General features: G+C 43.1%; 1 protein-coding gene across 5 annotated transcripts in view; it reads right to left on the bottom strand.

Annotated features, from left to right (window-relative positions):
- The window catches only part of LOC102216715 (LARGE xylosyl- and glucuronyltransferase 2), a 68,247-nt gene that overhangs the window by 7,517 nt on the left and 35,093 nt on the right, over window positions 1–25,637 (bottom strand). For 2 of the 5 annotated variants that reach the window (XM_023332260.1, XM_023332261.1), the window contains 5 exons: window positions 6,546–6,727; window positions 2,473–2,759; window positions 2,271–2,353; window positions 1,875–1,998; window positions 227–398 (listed from right to left, as the gene is read on the bottom strand). In XM_023332260.1, the coding sequence (XP_023188028.1) occupies window positions 227–398; window positions 1,875–1,998; window positions 2,271–2,353; window positions 2,473–2,759; window positions 6,546–6,645 (766 nt within the window). In that variant the 5' untranslated portion in view covers window positions 6,646–6,727. Of the gene's footprint in view, window positions 1–226; window positions 399–1,874; window positions 1,999–2,270; window positions 2,354–2,472; window positions 2,760–6,545; window positions 6,728–8,171; window positions 8,193–14,977; window positions 15,902–25,637 lie in introns of those variants that run through there. The other 3 variants (XM_023332263.1, XM_023332262.1, XM_023332264.1) reach the window with 3 other exon arrangements.

Here is a 25,637-nt window from a genome sequence, read left to right as displayed (position 1 = left end):
TTTCAAGTGTATCAAGAAATATGAATAAGAAATTAGACCAAATGACCTGGTAAGATTTTGATGTTGATGTATGCATTTATAAGTAATGTTTTACACTTACAAGTCTTGTTGTGAATGTTTTTGACACTAATTTAGCTCCATATAAACCTGTCATTTTATGCAGATTGTAAACTTTCTGAACAGGAAGTGAGCAGGTTTGTGTTCGTGAAGCGAAGCCCGTTCTCACCGGTGAACTTCTTGAAGATGCCCCACAGCTCGGCGATGTCGGTGGCGAAGGTGATGTCCGTATCCAGGACGATGACCTTCGCCAGGTCGGCCGGTAAAGCTTTGGTTAGCGTCAGCTTCATCAAGCCGTAAATACCTGAGTAATGCTTGTTGGGGATCCAGGAGACTTCGGACTGAAACGGCAAGCAGACGGAGATTATCTCTGCTCTGATTGGTCGGTTCGCACAAAGACGCTTTCAGCAGTTTTCTGGCAAACACTAAACATCAATCTGCAAACAGTGTCCTTTAATTAATTCTCTCAATTCAGAGTAATTGGATCTGCGTAAGTGCATCATCTGCAAACATAAGCGGCTTACAGTCGCCGCCGTTTTCCTCCACTTAATGGAGAGTGAGGAGCGGCTGCAGGTCGGCACGGCGACGGCACAAAGGGCCGATTGTTGGGCGCGGCGGCGCGGGAGGAGAACGTTAAACACAAACACCGATTCATGCCTGATCCTCTTTATTCCACTCAGACCGCATCCATCAGCATCACACTGAGGATTTACTGGTCAGCCTCTTTCTGACGGCTTTAAGAGTCCAACTCAGATACACTGCAAAAACACAACCTGTTACAACGCACTCTGATCTGGTTTCCAATGCAAACGTCTTGGATGGATCTGTCACTGTAACACATGCAGACAGACGATAAACTGTCCCAGAAGTTATTGTGATAAACAATAATATGAAGATAATGGTCTAGAACACGTTTTCAGACATCAATCCACTTTAAACTCTAATATGTGTAAAACTAGAACTGGAAGACATTTAAAATGTCCAAAATAAATCAACAAAACAATAAAAATAACAAATAAAATCAATTATGAAGTCTCTGTAAACTAAAGTGTTGTTCATAAAAAGGCCAAAGCATCAGACTGACGACGTCGTCATCCAGAGTTTGGTAGAAAAACAGAAAAAAATCAATTAACTCATCTTAATTTATCATGAGATTTAATTGATTTATTGCTTATTGCAAATATTGAAATAAGACAAAACTAACTTAGAAGTAATTTATCAGCAAGACACAGGAGTTTATTATAGGGCAATAATTCCTTAATATTAATCAAAACGTAACAGTTCCTCTGGCAGATTATTGAACTTATAACAAGATTTCTACCCATGTTATAAATGACATAATCTGCCAGAGGAACTAGAACTTTTTAAAGTCAATATTAAGTAATAATCAAGCTCCTATTTCTTGCTGAAATGTCACTTGTAAATTAGTGTATCTTATTTCAACTGTACTGAGACATTTGTACCAGAAACTAGACCAAAATACTTGGTAAGATTTTGTGTTTTTACAGTGTAACTTCTCTTTGTGACAAATTAAAAACAACACCAGAACATTTACAGTATATTATATTATATTAACCATCCAAACTTTCCAAATTCCAACCCACAAAACTAGAAGCCGCAGATTTTAATCTCATGTTCAAATGACTGAAACTGATTGAGGTCCATCTTACCCTGATCGCCATGGCAACCAGAGACTGACTGATTCCACAAATATGGTCATGTATCCTGTAACCGAGAGCGGAGCCTAAACCTGAATCCGGCTCCAGAGGTGAATCAGGAAAATGCTGCGCCTGATGCGATGCGGTGCGGCGCCTCACCTTGAGCTCCTCGGCGTCGTAGAAGCTGACTTGAACAGACGGAACCATCCAGGACCGGAACAGGGAGCCGAGGATCCGACTGGCCACCGAATCGGTGATGAAATGGAAGTGGAGAGGATTCCTCCTGGAACCGGACGACAGGTAACGAGAGCCGAGAATGAGAAAGGGATCCATCCATCCACCCATCCATCCATCCATCCATCCATCCATCCATCCATCCATCCAACCAACCAACCAACCAACCAACCAACCAACCATCCATCCATCCATCCATCCATCCATCCATCCATCCATCCATCCAACCAACCAACCAACCATCCATCCATCCATCCATCCATCCAACCAACCAACCAACCAACCAACCATCCGCCCGCCGGTTCGGTTCTACGGACTCACCTGTGAAAGAGGACGGACTTGACCAGAGTGACCACGTCTCTGCTGGCGTTGTGACCGGCACAAACACAGGCTACATGGATCAGCTGCAGAGACACAGAACCATATTGGTTAAAAATGGTGTCAAAACAGCAATATTATCGCGTATCGCAATAATTTCTGGGACGGTTTATCGTAAACATTCGTCATGGCGACACTTCCTGACCTCACACTTCTGGACCAGCGGCGATCGGGAGCAGTCTGTGTGGTTGCTCTTCTCCTCCGCCGTGTTGTCGCCGTCCTCCGGCACCGTGTCCGCCGACGCGCCCCACTGCTGGTTGCCGTAGTTACCATCAGAGAGCTGGGCGGCGCCCTGCGACTGGCTGAGCTGCAGCTTGATCTGCCGGTTCTCCTCCTCCACCTCTCGGACCCGGGACTCCAGGACGGCTCGCTCCAGAACCTGTGCGGCGGGCGTGTCGGGCAAGCAGGGCGCCAAGAGGAGGGAGCGGCCATCTTAGGAGGAACAACATGGCAACCGGCTTTAGCTTAAACTCTAAGATAGTTTACCAGCTGTGATAAAATAAAAACAACTGGATTTTCATCACCAACATGGTTTCAAATCTACTAAAAACAACTTAACAGACTAGAGTGGAATATGAAGAATAAAACGCTTCTTTTTGTCTGGTTTTATTTTGCAGCCAAACATCAGAACCAGAATCTGTGAGGCTGAACTTTGGGCTTCCAATCATCACGTCTCCATCAGAGTCGCCGCCGCCATTGTTTTTTCCCGTCTGCGACACAAACAGACTGCGAATCTGTGAGCTAAACCTTCTCCAGAGTCTCACACTTCAAATTTGGCTCATCGCACTTCCTCCTCCTCTTCCTCCCCAGGAGGCTCGCTTCTGTCTGAAACGTTGGCGGGTCTTTGCTAAGAAAGAAAATCCTCCAAAACTGAAGGAACGTTAAGGTAGGATAACCTACAGTTTACCCTAAAATCACACTAACGAAGAAAATAAGACGCAGCTGGTGTTAAAAGAACTGGACTAACATCTTCTTCTCTTTGGGTTTTTCCACCAATCGTCTCTCTAACTTAACTCTCCTCATCGTTCTGTCCCTAAACCAAACATTATTGCTGGCCTCTCCGTCTGTAGCGTCCTTCCTTTCGGTCTCACTGAAGCTCTTTTCTCTTGTTGTAGCAGAAGGTCTACAGAATGACGAGTCGGTAGGACTGAGATTTCTCTGAGAAAAGCATTAAATGCTACATTTGGACCCTCAGTGTCAACACGAATGTTAAACTATAATGATTTTATCAGTTTTTAACACTAATTCAGATTTTAAAATCTAACATATGATCTAAACTTGAGGGCCTGGTGGACGAATCAAAACAACCGAGTCTGACCAGGATTTGGTTCAATGTTCAAAGGAACTGAAGAAATCGACTGATTCTGGTCCGTCTACAAACCTCGGTCTCGGTTCGGTTGAAGTGAACTCTGGTGCAGATTGGGGAGACCGCTCCAAAAGCAGGAAGTGCAATACAGCGCAGGGCATTCTGGGTAAATACAACCAAAACAAACGCACGTGTGTAGTGCTAAGAGGGAAAACGGCTCGTGACGTTTTATCAACGACAAAATAGAAACAGCAGGCAAGCTAGTTTTCTTTGCACTTCTTTTTGAGTTTTCATGCCATTTCCTTCAGTGGTTCTTGGAGCAGCGCCCCCACAGGCCAGGAGGGGAACAGGTTGCTCTAAGGGTTTGGTTGGTTTGACTCAGAGCAGAGAGAAAGAGAGAACCGCAGATTGATTGACAGCACTAAGATCCTCCTCCTGGCTCTGGTTCTGCTTTTCTGGCTGTAGGAAAACGCAGAGGAAATCGATTTTTTCACAGATTATGTCTCATGCTATGCTGTCAAAACAGTTTTAACTGTAAAAAGGATATATTTTAATAAAAGTTACCTACTGCAGCTTTAAAGCTCTACCCTTTGAGGTAGTTTCCACATTACTTCACAAAGGTTTCTGGGGAAAATGTTCCTTAAATCTGGATTTTAATTAATTGAACAACCATTTTTCTGCCTTTCAGCAGAAGAAGACTCATTTTCCTCCTCATCTCCACATTTAAACTGCTAAAATCTGAGTTTAGTCATGGAGAATAATCAGGTCATTTCTGACCTTTGAGAGAAAACTCAAAGATAACCAGAATCAGGACGATAAATGAACTGCGTGTTTATTAGGAGCCAGATCTAATTCACTTTGGCTGTTTTTCTGCCAAAAGCACAGAAATGCAAATCGCGCCTGGTGGCCTGAACACTGGGAGCCGACTGCAGCGCTTCAGAAATGGAAATGTGTGCAGCATCTGCCAACGCTGCGTCCTGTCCTGTTTGTCCAGTCCGCTTATCGCCGCTCACTGAATCACATGTATCGCTCTGCGTGATGCTGACTCATCGGTATGTTTCCTCTCGCATATGAAATGTAATCATAAAAACTGACAGCAGAGCTCAGAACAAGGTGTTAATCACGGAGTTCCAGGTAATAGTCACATCCCGTAAAAACAGCATCAGCAGACAGAAAACAGAAAACATGAAAAACTCCAGTTTCCTGGTGAGACTTAACTCTGGAAGAGGCTCACTGCGTCACACACACACACACACACACACGCATGCACACACACACACACACACACACACACACACACACACACGCCCTCCTTCCAAATATCGCTTTTCATTGTTCTGAAACACTCAGAACAACAAGCAGCAGCTGAAAATATTCCCAAAGAAATTATTCTCAGATTAAACCGGATTAAACACAAGATCCAGTTCTTATGCTGAAAACATTTTTACAAGACTGATTATTTTTCTGTCAAATTTTAAGTAAAAAAGATTCTGAATTTATGGCAGTTGGACGTAGAGAAGATGGATGGAGGATGGATGGATGATGGATGGATGGATGGATGATGGATGGATGTTGGATGGATGGATGATGGATGGATGTTGGATGGATGGATGGATGATGGATGGATGTTGGATGGATGGATGGATGGATGGATGGATGATGGATGGATGGATGATGGATGGATGTTGGATGGATGGATGGATGATGATGGATGTTGGATGGATGGATGATGGATGGATGTTGGATGGATGGATGGATGATGGATGGATGTTGGATGGATGGATGATGGATGGATGGATGGATGGATGGATGGATGGATGGATGGATGATGGATGGATGGATGGATGATGGATGGATGATGGATGGATGATGGATGGATGGTCCTGATCCAGGTTCCTGTTAAAGGTTTTCCTTTCCACTGTCGCCCCCTGCAGGCTCAGCATGAGGAATTGCTGCAACGACTCGATAAAGAAAATGATTCATTATTAAAATGAATGTTATTGACTTTGACTGAACTGAACAACTAGCAGGATCATTTCCCTTCATCATCATCATCCTCCTCCTCCCTCCCTCCTGATCCTGATGGCATGATGGGAATGTTCACATGATGGGAATGTTCACTCCCCCGTCTGAGGGAGGAAAAACGCCACGTTCACTTTGTTCTCCACACAGAGGAAAAGCTGCTGCTCCAGTTTTTACTGCTTTAGTTTCCTGCTAGATGTAAATAAAATGCAGAAGTGCATCTTTAATTCTGGCTCTGAACACACAGATTCCCCTGTGGCATTATGGGTAATCTGTGTGATCTGCAGCTGCTGCGTTTACTGACTGTGGGATTCTAGGGCTTCCAGTCAACAGACAGAACTGCTGGGCGGCCATATTGGTTCTGCTGGGTGTCAGGATGAGAAATGAGTTGAGGAATCAAACTTTGTGGTGAGATTAAAGAAAACTGAGCTGAGCTGGATTAAAAACTGGACCAGTTCCAGTAAAGCAAAGGTGTCCAAAGTGCGGCTCAGGGGCCGTTTGTGGTCCTTGAAATGAGTTTGAGCGGCCCTAACTCCTAAAATGTAAGGTGGGACACAAGTTTTACTTTTTAAGTTGTAAAAACAAATAACTTTTACTAAATGAAGACTTGGGTGTTCCCTTTTAATGAACTTTTCAAAATAAAGCAGGAGTGAACCAAAAACATAAAAATATAGAATAATATGATCAAGATGAAAAAAATAAGATTTTTTTTTTATCTGGCAAACCTGCAAAACCTTTCTTATGTTTTAAATCTTCAATAAGCCCGGAGAAATGTGACCGCCATCATGTTCAGTAAAATAGTTTTTGCAAAACCAAAAATATTAAGAAGTTTTCTCAGTTCGAGTCCGACCCAAACCAACCCGGCAGAACCACTTCCCGCTCCTACTCACTCTCCAGGTTTCCTGCCAGCAGGTAGAGCCAGGTGAGCAGGACGACGGCGGTCAGAGACGCCACCAGCAGCTTGAGGCGCCCGCGGCACAGCAGGTGCATGATGGGACGGCGGCGGTCGGGTCGGGACGGGGGGTTCAGGTGGGGCTCAGTCCGTCTTCAGCTCCCTGCAGCATCCTTTCATCTGAGGAGACACAACGGGTCAGAACCAGAGATAACGACCCAAACATTTCAGTAACTGAATGAAGCTTTAAGCTAAACTGTGTTTATAAAACTAAAACCTGCTGAAATTACAGATATTTATCCTTTCAGCCAATCACTGAAGGAATGATGCTGCCGCCGCCGCCGCATTTCAGGATTTCAGGAAATAAAATGTTGATCTTCTTAATTAAAAAATGATTAAATTGTTTGTTTATTTGCATGTATAAGTTAGAGAATGGGGTCTGAGGAGACGTTGAGGCTCTGACCCAGAGGTCAAGGGTCATACTGGTCAGGTCTATGGTTGATCTGCCACCAGTGGGCGGCGTAGAGCAGGTCACTGAGCGTCACATGACCCGCTGAGCGTCACATGACCCGCTGAGCGTCACATGACCCGCTGAGCGTCACATGACCCGCTGAGCGTCACATGACCCGCTGAGCGTCACATGACCCGCTGAGCGTCACATGACCCGCTGAGCGTCACATGGCCCGCTGAGCGTCACATGGCCCGCTGAGCGTCACATGACCCGCTGAGCGTCACATGACCCGCTGAGCGTCAGATCCAGCGTTTAGCTCCAGAAACAGTCGCTATGTTGAAGGTAAACAATCCAGATAAGCTGCAGGTAAATCGTCGCCCAGTCAGGGGGCGGGATTATTAATCCCTCTTAAATTACCCAGAACCCCCAGCGGCAGCAGAGCAGCAGAGCAGATTTTACAGAAACTTTGGGGTTTCATTTGTCTTCCGGTGGATTCTTGGATTGGTACTGTTGTTGCGCAACACCCCCCCCCTCCTTTCTGTCTCTACTCTCTCACTCTCTGCTTCCTCTTCTGAGAGGGGAGATGTGCTACCAGCTCTCCATCTAACGGGTTAATTGAGTTTCCTAAATCTGCCGGGATTTACCCTGTCCAGAACTGAAGTAAACTCTGTTTAAGCTGGTTTCGAGAAACGATTCGCCTGGTTTCTGACGGCCAACATCCAGGTGTCTCACCCTTCTTCCCTCTGTGAATTAGCCAGACTGAGCAGCCTACAGCCAACTAGTTTCACAGAGCACACCTGTTAACGGTCGCTCGTTCTCTATTTTACAACTTGCATTTGTTATTGAACCAGGTAGGTTTTAGTGACTCGGGCGAGTCCCAAGGATGACGTTTTAAATTTGGGCTACCAGCAACTTAAAAACATTTTAAACTTTTTCCTCTCCAGAATCAAACATCACAGCTATTTTACAACCATCAAAGAACTTTAAGGTGACCCATTAACTGAATGTCCACAACATCTTTTAGATTTTCTTTATGCTAAATATTTTATTAGTAAGGCATTTTTGCAAGGGTCAGTACAGCTTAATTCAGTAGCAGAAATAATCAAATAAGTAAAATCAATCATCTAGTCTGTCTTTCCCTACTGCTGACACTGAAAACTAAAAAAAAGGAACCTTTGAGAGAGACGGACGGAGCATGGCGCCTCGAACCCCAGACCTGGCACGACGACGAAGAAGGTGCTGCAGCAGGAGGAAGACGCCGATCGATGAAGGCCAGGATCTCCGCAGGTCTGATGATGAAGAAGGTGTTGCAGCAGGAGGAAGACGCCGATCGATGAAGGCCAGGATCTCCGCAGGTCTGATGATGAAGAAGGTGTTGCAGCAGGAGGAAGATGTTGATCAGCGAAGGCAGGAATCTCTGTAGGTCTGATGAGCCTCCTCTCCGCATGGATGGTGAGGTCACACAGGACTTGGTGCTGGCAGGAAGGAAGGCACCAGTTCTTCTTCTTTGTCTTTGCCTTTGTCTTCATCTTTGTCTTTGGGGTCTGAACCCAGCCGATGAGAGAAGTGCGATTCGAAGCCACAGGTTGTGGGGCTGACGGGTTGGTCCCCATGGCCGGACAGTCTTCGGCTCCGTGGCCCCGGCTCTTCTTCAGCTGTAGAGTTCTTTGTCCATCTCGATCTTGGCTCGAAGCTGCCCGGAGGATCCAACGAACGGTTCCTCTTTTGCACTCACCTTTTATAGGGTTTCTTTGGCTAGCACTGTTGCTGGGCTTGTTTCATTGGCTGACTGCTCAGATGATTTCATATCCATCACTGTCTTACAGACATTATGTCCTGATGTCTGTACTAATGTCTCAGGGTTGCTCAACCTCCTGTCCATTGCCTGCACAACCTTTCACCTACTCTCTAAATAAGGCGTTGATCATCTCTGCTCTCCTGTTAGTTCCTTGCCTTTCACCTTTCACCTACTCTCTACCTCCAACATATCAGTGATGTTTAATTGCAGTTACACCTTTTACACCATTTCAAGTTCAATGTCAAAATCACATTTATATCACATTTATTTTCTTTAGCTTCTTTGATTTAGCATTCATTTATAATTTTATAACCATAACTTATATCACATTTATTTTCTTCAGCTTCTCTGATTTATCATTCATTTATGATTTTATAACCATAACTTATTAATTATACTTATTATAATCCTAATGTGAGTTATTACAGATGTTTTTCTGAAAAGAAACCAAGAATAATACATGATTCTAATTATTTGATGCCAAAGTTACAGTTACTTGTTTTTCTTGTAACTGTTCCCACAAATGTAACTGTAAATATTATTACAAGTAAACCAATATTAATATAAGTATTTTACTTTGAATCTTATCAAATTACCAAAATGTTTAGATTTCATTCTTTAAACTTTCATGATTTAAAATAAGGAATAGTCTCAGCTATTTTTTATAAATCTGCAGGCTGGAAACTTCCTCTTTTTCCAGGAAACCTGCTTTTCCTGTTTAATGACTCTTTCTGACTGACTATGATTTCTTATGATTAGATAGAAAAAAGTAGAATTAAAGCAAAGTTTGCATGAGACAAAAACAACACACACAACCAGATTTATTTTATTGACACTTAAGTCTACTGTTGGGCCTAGATATCACTTGAGTGATTCATTTTAAAGATAACTTTATTTATTATTACTGTTAAACTAACTTTATTGACACTTAAGTCTACTGTTGGGCCTTGATGTCACTTGAGTGATTCATTTTAAAGATAACTTTATTTATTATTACTGCTAAACTAAAATCTCCAGCATGGGGAAGTGGGATGAGCTCGGATTTTCTTGACAGTACTGATCCGGTTCTGAGACAGAACCACAGATTACAGATTAAGGTGGATTAAATCTCCTGAGTTTAGGACATATTTAATATAAACATGTTGGAATGAGAGTTTTAAAGTAGTGAAGAAACAGAGTTGGAAAAAACAGTGGGACAGTTTTTGTGTTTTTATTATTAAAGCAGGTTGAAATGCCTGAAAGGTGATTTACAAATAAACTTTATTGATTTAAATGCGGAAAATTATTAAAAAGTTACAGAAACAAGAAATCTTAAATAAAAAGTTAGGGACTGTCAGGCAGATAATTTCAGATTATAAATCAGATTTTTGGAGGTTAAAGGAAAAATAACAAGTTGTTGCATTTAAAATGAGTTTTAATTCTGCATAAAGCCTCCAGTCCAGGAGTTTGTTTTCTGTTGGCTGAGCCCCCAGAGCGGCGATAAGGACGTCTGCAGATGTTAGCCTCTTTGCTAGCGCTGAGTCGGTTTCCACTGAGCTTGTTGATTAATTTTAGGATGTTTGATGTTTAAACTATAGATAAGAGCCTGTTCTTGTTCTTAACAAAACCATTCTGCTAATTTTGCTGTTATCTACGTTCAGAAGTTGGTAATACTGGATACTTTTACTTACTTATACGAGTAATTTTACTGCACTTTGCTTTTTTACTTCAGTAATATTATTATTGCTGCTCTTGATTTAAAGATATAAACTCCGCAGATTGGAAATATTAGATTCTTAAATTTATTCATTGTATGAGCTAATGTTTACGCAAATTTGAGCCTAATTAACATTTCATACATGTCACTGTTTACATCATAATTGTTCATTTTGTTTTACTAAACATGATTATTTTATATGAAAGGTTACATAAAGGTTTGGAATCAGTCATAACTGGAGAACAAAGAGGAACACGAGTTCCTTCAGAGTGACGCAGCATTAAACGCAGCACAAATATCTGCTTGTCTAGTGGCTCAAACGAGAGCAGAAAGCCCTCCAACGCTCATTTAAACTTCCCAAGTATGATTTATGAGTTAATTAGAGAGGCTGATGTATGCACTGGATGCCGTCAGGAGCCATGAAAGCTGCTGAGACGGACAAGAAAAGAAGACGAATGGAGAGCAAAGATTAGGAGAAAGAGGTGAAGAGGTGACGGGAATTACTGGAAGGAGAAAAGGACAAAGAGTGGAGAAAAAGAGAATAAAGGGAGCGGAGAGATAAATACAGCGAACAGGAAAGGTGAAAGGAGGAGAGGCGATAAAAGGAAAAGCAAAGATTAAGCGAAGGCAGAAAGATTAGACGACAACAAAGAGGGAGCGATAAACCGGAGGAGATAATAAACAGGAAGATTCTGTTCAGCAGATTAAATAAGCAGAGAGGAGACGGTGGAGGTGATAAACCGGGTCGGGACAGAACCCGGACAACCCGCCTCTAATTACGACCATAAAACCCAAACGACAGAACCTGACAGAACCTGAGCAGAGCGGAGGACGGCACCGCGGGGCGCCAAGTTAAAACGCAGCAGCAGCGGCCGGGTTCTGTTCACTAATCCTGGAAACACTGCAGAAATGACCGGACCGGTACCAGAACACGGAGCTCAGAAAAACCCAGAAACCCGGAGAGAGTCGGGTCAGAGGAACGACGAAAACACAGAGGGGAAATCTGATGTGGGTTCGTTTTCTCTGGAGTTTAGATCCAAAGGAAGAATGTCCAGGTGAGCAGGGAGGCAGAAGTTCTGCCGGACCGGACCGGACCGGACTGGACCGGGTCCAGGTGGGCAGGGAGGCAGAAGTTCTGCCGGACCGGACCGGACCGGACCGGGCCCAGGTGGGCAGGGAGGCAGAACTTCTGCCGGACCGGACTGGACTGGACCTAGTCTCGATCTCGTCTCCACCGGTCTGACAATCAGACGGTTTCCTTTGACTGACTGACCCACTGGACTGGGTCACCAATGTTTTGGTTATATTTAACCATTTTTCAAAAATAAGAAAAAAATAAATCTGTGATTTGGATCCTCCATCCATCTTCCAGAATCCCACAGCATGACGCTGCCATCACCCTGCCACATGGTCTGGTCTGAGGTCATCTCTTCAACCATCTTCCATAAAAGCCAGACATGCAGAGCAATCGAGTGGAACGGCCCAGTCAAAGTCCAACTGAGAGTGTGTGGTGAGACGATGAAGAAGACGGACTCACACACTTCCTCTTCCCGCCTGGGATTTTCCCGGAGTTCCGAGCTGCAGCAGCAGACGAACGGGACGGTAATGAAACGATCCTGAACCGCCGCGGCCGTTCCCGGCGCCGCTGCCGTTCCCGGCGCCGCTGCTCTCTGAGCACAGAGCTAATCACGGAGAGGACGGTTCTGATTAGCAGAATAATCAGCAGGCGCTTCTTCCATTAGCGCAGATAAGAGAGCAGAGCCGTAATCAACTGCCCTCACGCTCTGCGTTGACCTCCCTGACCTCTGAAGAGGAGCTCCGCCTCCTGACATGGCCGCCATCACATTCTGATCTGCTTCCACAGAAAAACCCGTTTACAGATTAAACTCCCTGAGAACATCCCTCCTGTCTTCGGATCACTGCTTTCTGTGCCAGCAGGAGGCGCCGCAACGAGGTCTTTCTCTCTCTGACCCTTAATTATCTGCCTTGATCTGAACGGAGACGTCAGGCTGAATTTCACAGGCAGCTGGAGTTAAAAGCGACTGTGACGGTCCGAGTCCTCCAGGCCGCTAACGAAGCCGGACAAGCTGAAGAGTCGGCCCGCTTTCAGAGGTCACGCCGAGGGACGGGTCAAGACTTTCAGAGAAGTAATCTCTGAATAACAGCTTTACAGACAAATCAGTCGGGATCCGACCCAAACGTCCCTCCTGCATCCTGATCCTCCGTCTCCCTCACCAACTCCTCCTTCCTCTGAGGTTTTCTTTTCCAATTTCAACTTTAAAAACTTTTATTTCCAGTTAATGTTTGACCCATTTTAAAAACTCTAATCTTAAAATTTACTGTGAATTTACAGCAGATATTTCTGCAGCAAAACTAGTCTGGAATAAAACATTAAAACTCGGGTTGTTCAGTAGAAACCTGAAGCCTTCAGGTCACAAAACCTCAACCTCACTTAAGGACAATAACTGATATTTACAGATTATACATATATTTATATATTGGTGGAAATAAGCATCAGTTAAAGTCAGTCCAGCTTTACTTACTGATACTTAAAAAAATACAGATACAGATGCTAACTTTTTTATTTGTTTTAAATTAGCATATTAATGTTTCTTTTTATTTTTAAAGTAACTACAGCTTTGACAAAAAACTCCAGTTTTTAAAATGTTTGATTAATTTTTTTATTATCTTGACGTTTCATCAACATGTTCCAGATGTTCCTTTTGATCCTGAATTTAATCTTTGCTTCCCGTCTTTTGTCCAGGCAGCAGATTCTGCTGAATGTCTCCATGTTTTAATCCGTCACAGGAAAAACACGATGAAGAATAAAAATCATAAGAAAGCTTCCAGCTCGGCTGAGACACGGTTCTTATCGGCCCATCTCCGTCCCGTCCTGGCTCTAAATTCCAGTTTTAAGATATTTAAACGATGCAGCAGGATCCTGCAGAACAGGATCTGTTACATCTGAAGCTGGATTATCTCTGATTAGTTTCTAATTTCCACTGCGGTCAATTTTTGAACCCTAAAGTCAACTTTTCAAAACAACAGCTTAGAAATGAGGAACGTCAGTCAGAGTGGAGCTTTGGTCATAATCTCTAGAATAATAGCAAAAATAATCAAAATATGACAGGAAACCTGATCCAAGTTATAATCAGCTCAGTGGAGAAACTTCATGCTGGACAGGAAGGAACAACGTCTGATCCGGAAGATCCGGGTCGGATTTTACTCACAGCTTGTCCACATGTAGCCGCGTCTTTATAAAAACTAAATATCACTGAAATATTGTTTAAAAAAAAACATTGTAAATGGGATCAGTTTCTGAAGTTTTCATCCACAGGAAACAAATCTGTTGTTTTAAACACGCCACACCCACAGGGGGCAGCGCAGCGCAAAGCTGGACCCAAGGCAGCCAATCAGACTGCTTCATAACAACTACCACTTCCTGTTAGGAAAAGCTGCAGAAATCAAAGTGCAAATTTGAGAACTTAGATTTACTAAAGGTGTTTTTATTAACCTGTAAGGTTGTGAATGTCTGAGTTGGTTTTGGATATAAAGTCTTTAAAAAAAAACTTGTCTTTAATAATAATAATAAAAATAGTTTTTAAGTTTTATTATCAACAGTTTATAACATGTTGATGTTGCTGCTTTGCAGTAAAAATTCACATGACTTAAGTGAAGTTTGACTAACAGAAAAATCAGATTATACTTTTTCATTTTATACTAAGAAAAAGAAGATTTATGATCTGTTTTGTGTAAAAATACAAAACCAAATCCTCCTTAGAGAAGAAATATTGAAAATGCAGAAAAACATTTTTCTGTTTGCAGTTTGATCTTGTTAATTTTTGACCAAATGAAAAGTAAGTTTATTCACAAAAACCTACGAAACGTTTCTGCTCTGAATTCAAGTGTTAAATAAAACAGTTGATTCTTTTAGGTGATGTTAGTTGAACACAAATAATAAAATTTAACTCAACTGAGTTTCATTGTGTTGGACCAACCTAAATTATTCATATTCTGAGGTGATTCTTTCCTTCAGATGCATGTGGATTAGGTTGGATGGAGAAACTGCCTTGAATTGAGCCGAGTTCGTCCAGTGAATCATTTTTCAGCGTGTGAGGACAAGTCGGCTGATCCTCACTTCCTGACTTCCAGTTAAACCAAAGAAGCTAAAAAAAAAACCCTCCAAAAGCCACAAATTCACCGACCGCCTGCAGAGGAACGAGAGCGAAGCGGCGGCACTTGTTTCGCTTCTAACTCGGAGAAGCACGGAGCTGCAGGAGCCGCAGCAGGAAAACCGTCGGCGGCGTTTCGACCTGCTGGATGTGTGGAAACGGATCGAAGCTCAAACAGCCGGGTCGGCTCTGCGGCGCTCAGCAGACCTGCAGAGGGTTCGCTCGTTTCTGCAGCTCGGTGAGTGAAAACAGGAAGAAACCAAAGTAAACTGCTTCAGAGGACAGAAATGCCAGCAGTGACCTTTGCCCCCACCTTCCCACCTGGATATTTCCCATCCTGCGATCCAAACAGAAACAAGTCAAAGTCCAGCGCTCAGAGAGTTCAGCTCTTCCTCCTCAGGATCTTCCTCAGCCCAGGCTCGTCCAGGATCTGCAGACCTTCGTCCCACTTCGTCCTCCTCCTCCTCCTCTTCCTCGAACACAAACAGACCATAAATCTCCTCCACCTCCCAGGAAACTGCTCCGATTTCAGCCCCACTCCCTTTTTTCCCACTTTATGGAGAAAAGAACGGATCATCCCTGCCGGGGAGGAGGAGGGTAGCGGTGTCACCTTACATTGTCGGGAACAACAGAGGGGCATTGTGGGGGTTTTCTTCCTGCACCGTGGAATGCACCGGTCCCCTCTGAGGCCTCGTTCGCTTCTTTTCAGCATCATAAACAGTTAAATAGTTTATGTCTCCTCCAGGAAACGCGTCTTTTCTCCGCTTTACATTTGACTGAAGAACAGTCTGATCCTTCCTCTGTTCAGGCAGGAAGGCCGTTTATCCAGACAGATTAAAGGATTCCTCTCCTCATCCCGGTAAAAAGACACCTTATCATTTATAAATGCCGCTTTATGCAACAGGTGGTGTCTGTGAACGCTCCGGTTAAATCCAGCGATTCTGAACAAAACCTTTATTCCAAACCAAATCTGACCATTTACTAACAATAATCTCACTGTTTTCATTGTATTTCATATTAAAGTAATAAACCAAGAATAGTTAGAGAAACCTTTGATGTTTACTGTGTGGTGTCTCTTATAAATTAGTATTTTTCTGTTTTTAATCAATCAGGTTTATTTGTGTAGTTTGTTTCAGCAGTAAGTGAGTTCAAAGTCCAAAATCAACTGAAACATTAAATTCTTCCATCATTAGAGATCAAAATGCTTCATTTATTATGAATCAAAAGAAACTGCGACCAGCTGGGTTTAATCTGGATGTAAAGGAGCTCAGTGTTACGGCTGTTTTTCAGTTTGTTCCAGATCTGTGGTGCATAGAAGCTGATGCTGCTTCTCCATGTTTGGTTCTGGTTCTGGACGCAGAGCAGAACCAGCACCAGAAGAAATGTGCTATTTAAATAAACTGATCTAATCTGAATCTAAAGTATCGACCCGATACCGATATTATGGATATTTAGGATCGATGCGTCCAGCTCTTCTCCTCAGAGCTGCAGGTTTTTAACCTGAAGTCAACATTCAGAGATCAGAGCCGAGCGACGCTCCAGTCAGGATTTCCTCCTCTGTGGAAGCTGCAGACCGGCTGCAGGTTTCATGCAGAACCTGCTCAGGAACCCGCAGAACCATGTTGGTTTAGTCTGGAGGTTCTGCACCATAAACACACCATGAGGCAATGACGGCTCCACCATTACAGAACACACTTCAGGTCCAGGTGGCGAGTGGAAACGAATCCTCCTTTCCACCCAGCAGAGGTCAGCAGGTCAACAACACCTTCCTCTGTTTACTCAGAGGAACACTGACCCGGCTCGCCCCTCCCCCGCCTGCTGCTGGGAGCCGGATCAGGAAACATACCCAGACGACCCGACAGAACAGCGCAGACACTTCGCTGCTCGTTATGGAGTCAAAGGTCAGATCTATGGTCCCACAGAGGCGAGCGGGGGGGGGGGTGTTCCTGGACCTGCGGCTGTTTGCTTCTTCCATTACCGACTCTGAACTATAAATAAACGTCTGATCTCAGAAATCCACTGATGATCGTTTCCTGTAACGTCTGGAGCTGAAAGAGCTTAACTTTGAGACGGGAACATTTACTGCCAGAGTCCAAACACACACACACGCCAACACACGCACACACACACAACCCCCCACGCCCACACACACACGCACACACACAAACACACACACACACACACACACACACACACAACCCCCCACGCCCACACACGCACGCACACACACACAACCCCCCACGCCCACACACACACACACACACACACACAACCCCCCACGCCCACACACGCACGCACACACACGCCGAGTCTGGATGCTAAAAACGATGTTTTTTCCTGCCTGGTCTTTCTGTATTTAGTACAATCAAGTTACTATGTCAACTTCAGTCTTTATTAAAATGTTATATACAGTATATCAAATATGTCTTAAAAGAAATTTGATTTTGTAATTCAGTGACTTGAAATTGGGCCACTGTCTCTTTAAAAACTCCTGCTCTTTCTGAAGCTCCGCCTCCATGTTGTTAACCCTTTATCAACGTTTTCACCAGCGTTGCTCTGAGCAGCAGCTCCTATAATGAGCTCAGCTGTTTGCTAATTGCTGCTGGCTAGTCTGAAGGAGCTGCTCTGTGAGGCAGAAACTCGTTAACTGCAGCTCAGAGGAGGAGCCGTGCCTCGAAGGCGGAGCTAGGTCCAACCAGGCGTTTTGCACAGCTGAATGGTTGCCATGGAGATTTGTGGTTCTATGACGCACATCAACAAAACATTGACCAACATGTTTGATTTTAACGATGGAACTTTACAAAACGTAATGCCTGTTTTTGGTTTTCACACATTCTGACTATATGACGTGTTTATGATGCTTTTCATAGTTTAATGATGGAAAGAACTTTGAGCTGCTGTAATGCTGAAATGTGTTAAATAGATAAACATGATTGGTTGAAAAGTCAAATAAAATGTCACCGTTCAGACTGCAGACATTTTAAAAAGTATTGGGAAATATTTTGTTCCACATATGGAAGTGTATTATTTTTTTATTTTATTGTGAAAGGATCAAAATTGGATCATTCACACTGCCAAGAAAAAGTCTGAAATATGGGTCTCATTTGTCTGTTGTGTGAACATAGCCTTACAGCGGCCTAGTCAAAGCCCAGTTGGCTTTGACTAGGCCGCTAGTCATCCTTCGCCATCCAGTGTGACTGAGTTTGAACCGTTTTGCAGAACGAAACAGACAAACATGTCTGTTACAGATTTGCAGAACTGATTGAAACAAACCTTTAAACAGCTGCAGCACAAGATGGCTCTCCAAAAATACACTCCACACTTTTCAGATTTTTATTCAACTCACTTTCAATGATGCTCTAACTTCTGCCTAACATAAAACCCGATGAAGTTTGTGTTTTTGATGTAAAATAATGTGAATATTCAGCGTTGTGAGAAATGTAAAGAAAAGTGAGCTGCAGCTGCAGTGGGAGGACGAAGATCAGCCGAGTTATTCTGAATCCAGATCGCCGTTCTTCATCTGTCAGTGTAAACACGCGCCGCCCACACACACGGACAGCAGAAATAATACCACAACACAGCGCTCTGAGCCACACACAGCAGCTCTTCTGTGTGCCGCTGCGCTCCGGCTGCCCACACACTCCACTTCCTTCCACAGCGAATCGGTTTCAGGAGCAGAGAGGGTCAGAGGTCGCATCGGGAATCTATTATCAGCCGCTGCGCGTTTAGCTGCTGGATCCATAACGTCCTGGAGACGAAGCCGCCTTCGTTCCAGATCAATACGCCAACTAAACTGGAGAGTTCTGACTTTTAAAACTTTCTGGCATGAAACTTGAAATTCCCCCCGGAACGCCGCGTTCCTGGGGAGATCGAGGATCCGGATTGGATCGTTTCTGGGTAATTAGCTTAAGAAACGCCCACATAATCGAATGAATATTGGAAAAGGAAAACAGAGGATTTAAATGAGCTCTTCAAAGTGGGCGCAACATAAAACAAGAAGCCCGGAGCGACAAACACGTCCAGCACCACCCACGGCCCACACTTTGTCCATCCAACAAGTTTTCTTTGGGTTCTTTCAAACTCCTCTGAACTTTATTCCCGTCAGCTAACGCAGCTAAGCTAACATGAAGGCGGCGCTCCAATCTGGAGCAGAAAACATGGGAGAAAAGCAGCTGAAAAGCATTTTTATCTGCAGGATTATTTTTATCTTGGACATGTTTGACCGGGTCCAGACGTTTCATTGCAGAATTTAATTACACTCATGATGTTTTCTGACAGAACCGCCTGCTTTCTTCCTGGATTCAACAAAATGTCCGAAATGTTCTGCCACAACCCAAAGGGCTTCTGATGATATCGGCCTGTTCCGGTTCACTATGTGAATATTTTTATGTGGAATGTGACTCCAAAATGTTCACAGAGTTTTTAACAGAGCATATCTAAAGTAGTCAAACGTAAATGTAGCTTAAAAGCTGAAATACTGATGCTAATGCTAGCTGACCTGCGATTGGCTGACATTTCCAAGGCAGCCAATCCAGGAGCACCATTTACTTTCCTTAGCATTGAGTAATTGATTACTAAAATAATTATTAGCTGTTTATCTGATTTGACTGACTGTTTATTTTGGCATAAAAATGGATCCATAAACATTGGTGGAGTAACAATCTGAAATTTACCTCAATATCCCCTAAAATAAAACTTGTTTTGTATAAAACATCTAAACTTTGTGTTTAAGCCAAAGCAGGAGGAAACTGAAGAACCCTCGGCTCCGTCTCCTCCTGCCCACAGAGGATCCAAACTTTTCAGAATTTGGACGGATCCAGAGCAGATGTTTGGTTTCTCTGTTGGATGGGAACGTCGTTCCACCAGAACGTCTCAGACCGAATCGGGTCGGAGAGCAGCACCATCGGGCTGGACCACACTTCCCTTCGTCCGGTCAATGAGCTCCATTGATTGTGGCCCGGTGCCATCGTGACGGTACCGGCCCAGCGGCTGCAGCGCCGTGATCCGTCTGGACAGACTTGAAGCTTTTAACCGCTGCTGTCAGGATCCTGATTGGTTGAGAGACAAAAACGAGTCCAGAGAGACGACAAGATGGCAGCACAGATGTGACACGAAGATCCGATTGTATCTGAGGTTCGACAGTGTTCAACCAGAACAAACTGGATCAAAGTAAGTACACCCCGGTCCACTCAGCAGCTGCAGCTACCAGGAGGTTTTCTTATCATTTTTAAACCGCTGGGTTCGTTTTCACGAGTTCTGCATGTAAATAGTTTATTTTCCATTACAATCCGCTGCCTCCAGTCATTTTAAAAATCAAGGTTAAGCAGACGGCCTTGGCCCGAGTCCGAAGTGGGAATGTGTTTGGGTTCGCCTCGGCCCGGCGGGAGAAACGGCAACATGTCAGTCAGGATGTGGATCCTGCTGGTGGAGCGATGTCTCTTTAAAAAGACGCGTCGGTTCTGATTAAAAGCCGATCAAGACGACAGAAGGAAACCGACCCACAGACGGGAGGAAAGCTCTTCAAATAAACGATGTTCCTGCTTGTTCAGCATGAGGGAGTCTGATGGGTTTTAACTGTTCACAGGAGAAAAGGCGTGCCGACGGCCTAGTTAAAGTCCACACCTCAGCCTGAATGAAATGCTGTGAATGTGGATCAGATGAGAACGTCAAGTTTCCTGATAAATGATTATGGAAACCTTTACAGGTAAAATAATATCCAATTATATTTATTTACTGCTTTAATTAATCAAACTCTGATATTTTCTACAAAATTTGATTCCAACAAAAACTAACTTCTAATCTTTTTAGAAAATGATCTTAAATATTAGTTTTTTTAGGAAATGATTTGTAAGATTTTTTTAAACCAATTTAATGTTATTTTATATTTATTTTTTATTTATTTATTGTTGCTTTGTTTACTTTCAAATTATTTTTAAATTTTTATTTCAATATTTCTCATCTAAATTCCATCTAACTTTTATTTTATTTCCTTTGAATGTGATTTTTAATTGTGTTTAATTACATTTTAATAATTTTAATCTCGTTTTAATTACACTTTTATCTAATTTCAGTTTCATTCCCAGTTACTTTTATTTATTTTAATCATTTTTTAGCAATTATTTAATAACAAAAGGTAAGTAATAAAGACATAATTCCACTTAAATCTTTATGTTTTTGGATTTTTACAGACATAAAGCAGTAAATATCAGAGTTTGTCGCTGAAGCTGGTTTATTGTTTTTAATCTGTAATCTGAGAAACGTGAATGACTGCAGAATCTGCCTCATGTTTAAACTTAAATCCCAGTTTCTGCCTGACAGCGGCGTCCTCAGCTGATCTGAGGTCAGCTGATCTGAGGTCAGCTGAGGACGCCGCTGTCAGGCGGCCATGATGCCGCCGAGCCGACGTTCACACGCCCAAACATGTCATCAATAATCTGCTGCAAAATGCAGGAAAAATAACTCGCTTTCTCCCTTATGCACTCGTTTATTTTAAATGAATCTTAATCTGGGTAAAAACTTTCCTTTAATGCATCAGGAAGAGAATTAAATAGATTTTAGTTCACGTTGACTTCAGACCCGCAGCTCTCGATTCTGTCACTTTTCTAAATGCTTTTTAATTTTGTATTCTGAATCCATTTAAATAATAAAAAAAATAGTAAAAATTAGTTTTTTGTGATTGGAAAAAAGTAATTAATTATAAAATATTTCAACATTCAAACAGCTTTTCTGGTTAAAATGTAAAAAACAAAATTTTTCTCCATAGTGCAGAATTATTTATGACAGATGTGAGATACGTTTATGTGTTAATTATGCAGGAGTTTGGTTTCCCAGTGAAGATCTGCAGAGATTACTGGTTCTAATGGTTAGTTACTGGGACTAACTGGTTAAATATTGAGACGTTGGCCTCAGTGGTTCTGAATGTTTCTTCTGCAGCTTTTCCCCATAAAATGCTGCATCCATCCAGGTTCACAGTCATCAGCAATAAAGACGATCATCTGCATCTCTGATCTATTGATATTGCTTTTAATCTCTATGGAAACGAAGGTTTGGACTGAATGTTGACCGTTACGGACAGAGAGGGAGAATTCTCCGTTCTGGGCCTAAATGTGTCTCTGAGTCTCAGAGGTTTTAGATGACAGGAGTTTTTAATGAAGCTGGAAGAACAAAAGCAGAACGAACTGGTGCTTTAACTGGTCCGTCTGTCCTGGAAACAGACGGATGGATGATTCAGTTCAACTGGGACAGGAGAATGATTGAAATGGGACAGATGGATGGATCAATCCATTTGGGACAGGTGGATGGACGGACTGCTGGGTTTTGATTTCCCAGCTTTAATCAGCTAACCACCCAGAGGGTAAGCTAACTGTAAGCTAACTGAATTAGCCACGTTGTGCCATATTTCTGTCCTGACTGCCTCATAAAATCACAACCATTCGTTGTTATGAACCATCTTTCCTCATTCCAGCAGCACTTATGCAACAGCAGGCAGTGAAATCCGTCCTGCTCCTCTCTGCTGATGCGCAGGAATTCAGCGCCGCTCATGTGGGTCACAAAGTGCTGAGAGGCGTCAGTTTCTGGGAGCTCCGGGATTTTGTTTAGAGACCGGAGCGATTCCTCACCTCAGCTGTCAGCTGGCAGAGGACAACAGAGAGGCGGAAAGAGCAGAGAGAAGGAAGACGGCAAGAACAAGGAGTGGAGGTAAATGATTAAGTATAGCTGTGACTTAATTTCCCCAGCAGAGCTCCATTTCTTTCCAGTCGCCAGCAGGAGATTCATCTCCCTGACAGCGGAGGAAGGAGGCCCGTGTTGTTGTTTGTGAGGTCGGAGCGAGTCGAAAAGCAGCAGCAGACATCCATTAATGAGAGCTTCTCACTGTACCAATCACATGTTGTCTCTTTCAATCTCCGTCCGTCACTTTTTCCCTCCTTCAATCTTCGCCCCTCATTTCTCCGCCAGTCATAACAAATGTAGTAGATGGCTCTTCTGGAGCGCCTCATCATTTACTGTCTATGAAGATGAGGACAGCGAGGGAAGATGGAGAAGCCGGCAAAGGTCCAGCTCAATGTGCTGCTGGCGAAACGGATTTTCTGAGTTCAGATCCACAACCAGGCGCCCAACGGCCGTCTGCACCGGAGAAACTGCAGATAATCACTTCAAGCCTCCACCAATCAGATATTAATATCTGTATCGGTCCCAATATCAAAAAAAATTCTAGATGGGGTTTTGGTGACAGTGTGCCCAATCCATAAGGGCAGATCTGTTCAGTGTATTTCTATGCTCTGTGCTCTGAGTGACGTCATGCTTTATTGTTTATTTCATCCTACATTTATAATTCCTAGTTGCATTTTCTGAACCATGTGACAGTTTATTATCACATGTAGAGAACTTATTATTAATTATTTTACATTAGCTGTTCCAGTGGAGTTGTGTTATTTTTACTGAAGAAGCTGTTGGTGTTTGTCAGGATGGAGCTGAGTTATCAAAGAAATGTGTAATTCAGTGCATTCATGTCTGTCTGTGTATAAAAAGAGAAAAGTTTTAAGTCAACGGAGCTCTGATGGACCTCAGATGTCTGTGCCGACACTCTGCACTGGGAAAACCTTCGTCACCCAAACCCTGACCAGTTGGGCCTCGTCTCCTAACTGGTTCTGCAGTGGGAAGATGCTGGACTTTTCTAACTGGTTGAATATTTCCAGCATTTTTCTTTGCTCCTCCTCTGCAGGTCACATTTTCTGTTGGGTGCTTTTTTTTTTTTGCAAACACATTCAATCCTGTCTGAGCTGAATCTGCTGTCTTACAGAGATTACATTCCAATACATTAGTAAAATCTGCCGACATGAGCAGAAATATTCAATTAAAAAAGCACCGACTTCTGCTTTCATCGTCTCCATGGAGACGGAGGGCGAGAGTTAATCTGGAGACGTTGGTTGGTAAAGTTCGGATATTTCTCAGTGTTTATGTCCTGACATTAAGAAAGCAATCAGTTTTACCCCAAACTGTTAACTGCCCACTGATTATTGGTCTGAATGAAACCGAGGCGCTGCAGGGAGGGCGTCTGGATTATTAAGATCTTCTGAGTTAGAAGTGATTTTAATTCAGTTTTACAGTGTAACCACTGTGAAACAATCAGACATCATGGCGGCTGACCAGAACGCTGCAGCAGGAAAACCCCTTTCATTTGTTTCAGACGCGTTTCCATCAGGTCTGGAGCGACTTTACACAAGTTATTAATGTAAACGGCGTAAAGAATCATCAGTGGTTTTATTACAGAAAACCAACCGGAAGGGATTTCATCTCCTCATCAACACTCAGCAGTCAGGATCAATTCAAGAGCGACTCCAGTTTCACATTTCCACAGACTTCAAGGTGACACTGTGGAGCATTTGGGCCCGATGAGCCAGGCTGGTGTCGGTGTTTCCAGGCCGTTAAAGCAGAAACGGGTCCATGTTTCCCCTCTGGACCCCAGAACAAAACTCTTTTGTCTCACAACCAAACGGTTTGTTTATGTCTGTGTGAGCCGACAGATAATCAATAACCAGATACGCTGCTGATTTGTTTACTGCTGATTGACCGATCGACTCATTGACGGGCCGTTCTCAGCACACTGAGCCGTGTGAAAACTGCTGCAGCCAAACAATCTGCCACCGGTTTACAGTCGGCTGGCCTTTTTACCACCACTTCTCATTTAGCTGCTGTTCCTACAGGAAACTATATTTATGCATAACTATGGCGGCTTTTTTAGTCTTTATCAAAATCCTGCTAAACCACAAAGAAACAAATGTTTTAAAACCCAAAGTGAATAAAAGATAATTAGCCAACAATTCAGCTAATTATTAACATGGATGTTAACAGAATCAACAGGTGGAATAATGAACTTTTCTTTTTCCTGTTCATTAAATCCATCAAACTCATCAGATTCCAAACTACCTGGAGAGTCAATGTTTTCTTTATTTAAGTGCTGGATAAAAACAAAGTCTAAGCACCGGCCCAGTTTGGTTAATTGGGAGTACTGGGTCATTTCCTGGTGGGCCTGTGGGACGTTTGGGCCGGTTTCCCCTGCCAGTCTGAGACAGGAAACTCCAGGGCTGAAAATGAGTCCCACTCCAGTAAAACACTCAGGTTTGGATGTGTTTCTGCTGCTGGACAAACCACAGGAACCAGTACTAACTGGATATCAGTACTGGTCAGTAAAAGTCTCAGTTCTCCACAAACGCAGCACAATCATTTGTTTCAGTTTAAACAGTTTAAACGGTGAATCTATGCCATTATAATGATCAAGTTTATATCTAATAACTAAAAATGTAGAGTGTGACATAAAACCCGTGTTTTTAAAAACAGAAATGTGGGCCTACTCTGACGGTTTTCCATACGCTGCACAAGATATGAACTCGTTGCTCGTTAATTTGCATGAATTATTGCATCATCGAGGCGTTGAGTGGTCTTATGTAACGCTCCGCATTTCTCTAAAACTTAATGTGAGGTTTTTATTTTCTGTTCACTACAAATATGAACATTAAATAGTTGAAAAACATCTTTCTGTTGAATGAATGCATGTAATGCCATATGAGGAATGAAACGGCCAGTCCTTCTGACCACAAGCTGAACGACAACATCTGGCTCCAAAAACCACTTTACACTCCGACTCTTATTTAAGATCTTTGCAAAGGCAGAAATCAGACAGTGGGTAAAATTTCTCCTTTATTCACAGGATTGACAGCATGTCCTTTAAAAAATAATAACAACAAACTGGGGATTGGTTTATAATCTCGTATTTATGAGCACCTCAGGAGTCTACAGTGATGATTTATTAAGGAACATCTGAGATTAGGTTTGTAACTAATGTAACGTTAATGTTTCATGCTGCAGCATGTGGTTCATGTTCCTTCCCCAGAGCATGATGGGAGCAGGATTTTGGTTTCAGCTGATAATCCGACCTGGAGGTTTAGTTTTGCTGACTCTGCAGCATTTTCCCC

Source organism: Xiphophorus maculatus, chromosome 4 (genome assembly GCF_002775205.1).
Source record: "Xiphophorus maculatus strain JP 163 A chromosome 4, X_maculatus-5.0-male, whole genome shotgun sequence".
NCBI lineage: Eukaryota > Metazoa > Chordata > Actinopteri > Cyprinodontiformes > Poeciliidae > Xiphophorus > Xiphophorus maculatus.
Note: the sequence above shows the minus strand (reverse complement) of the source record. Positions and strands in the feature narration are given on the sequence as shown.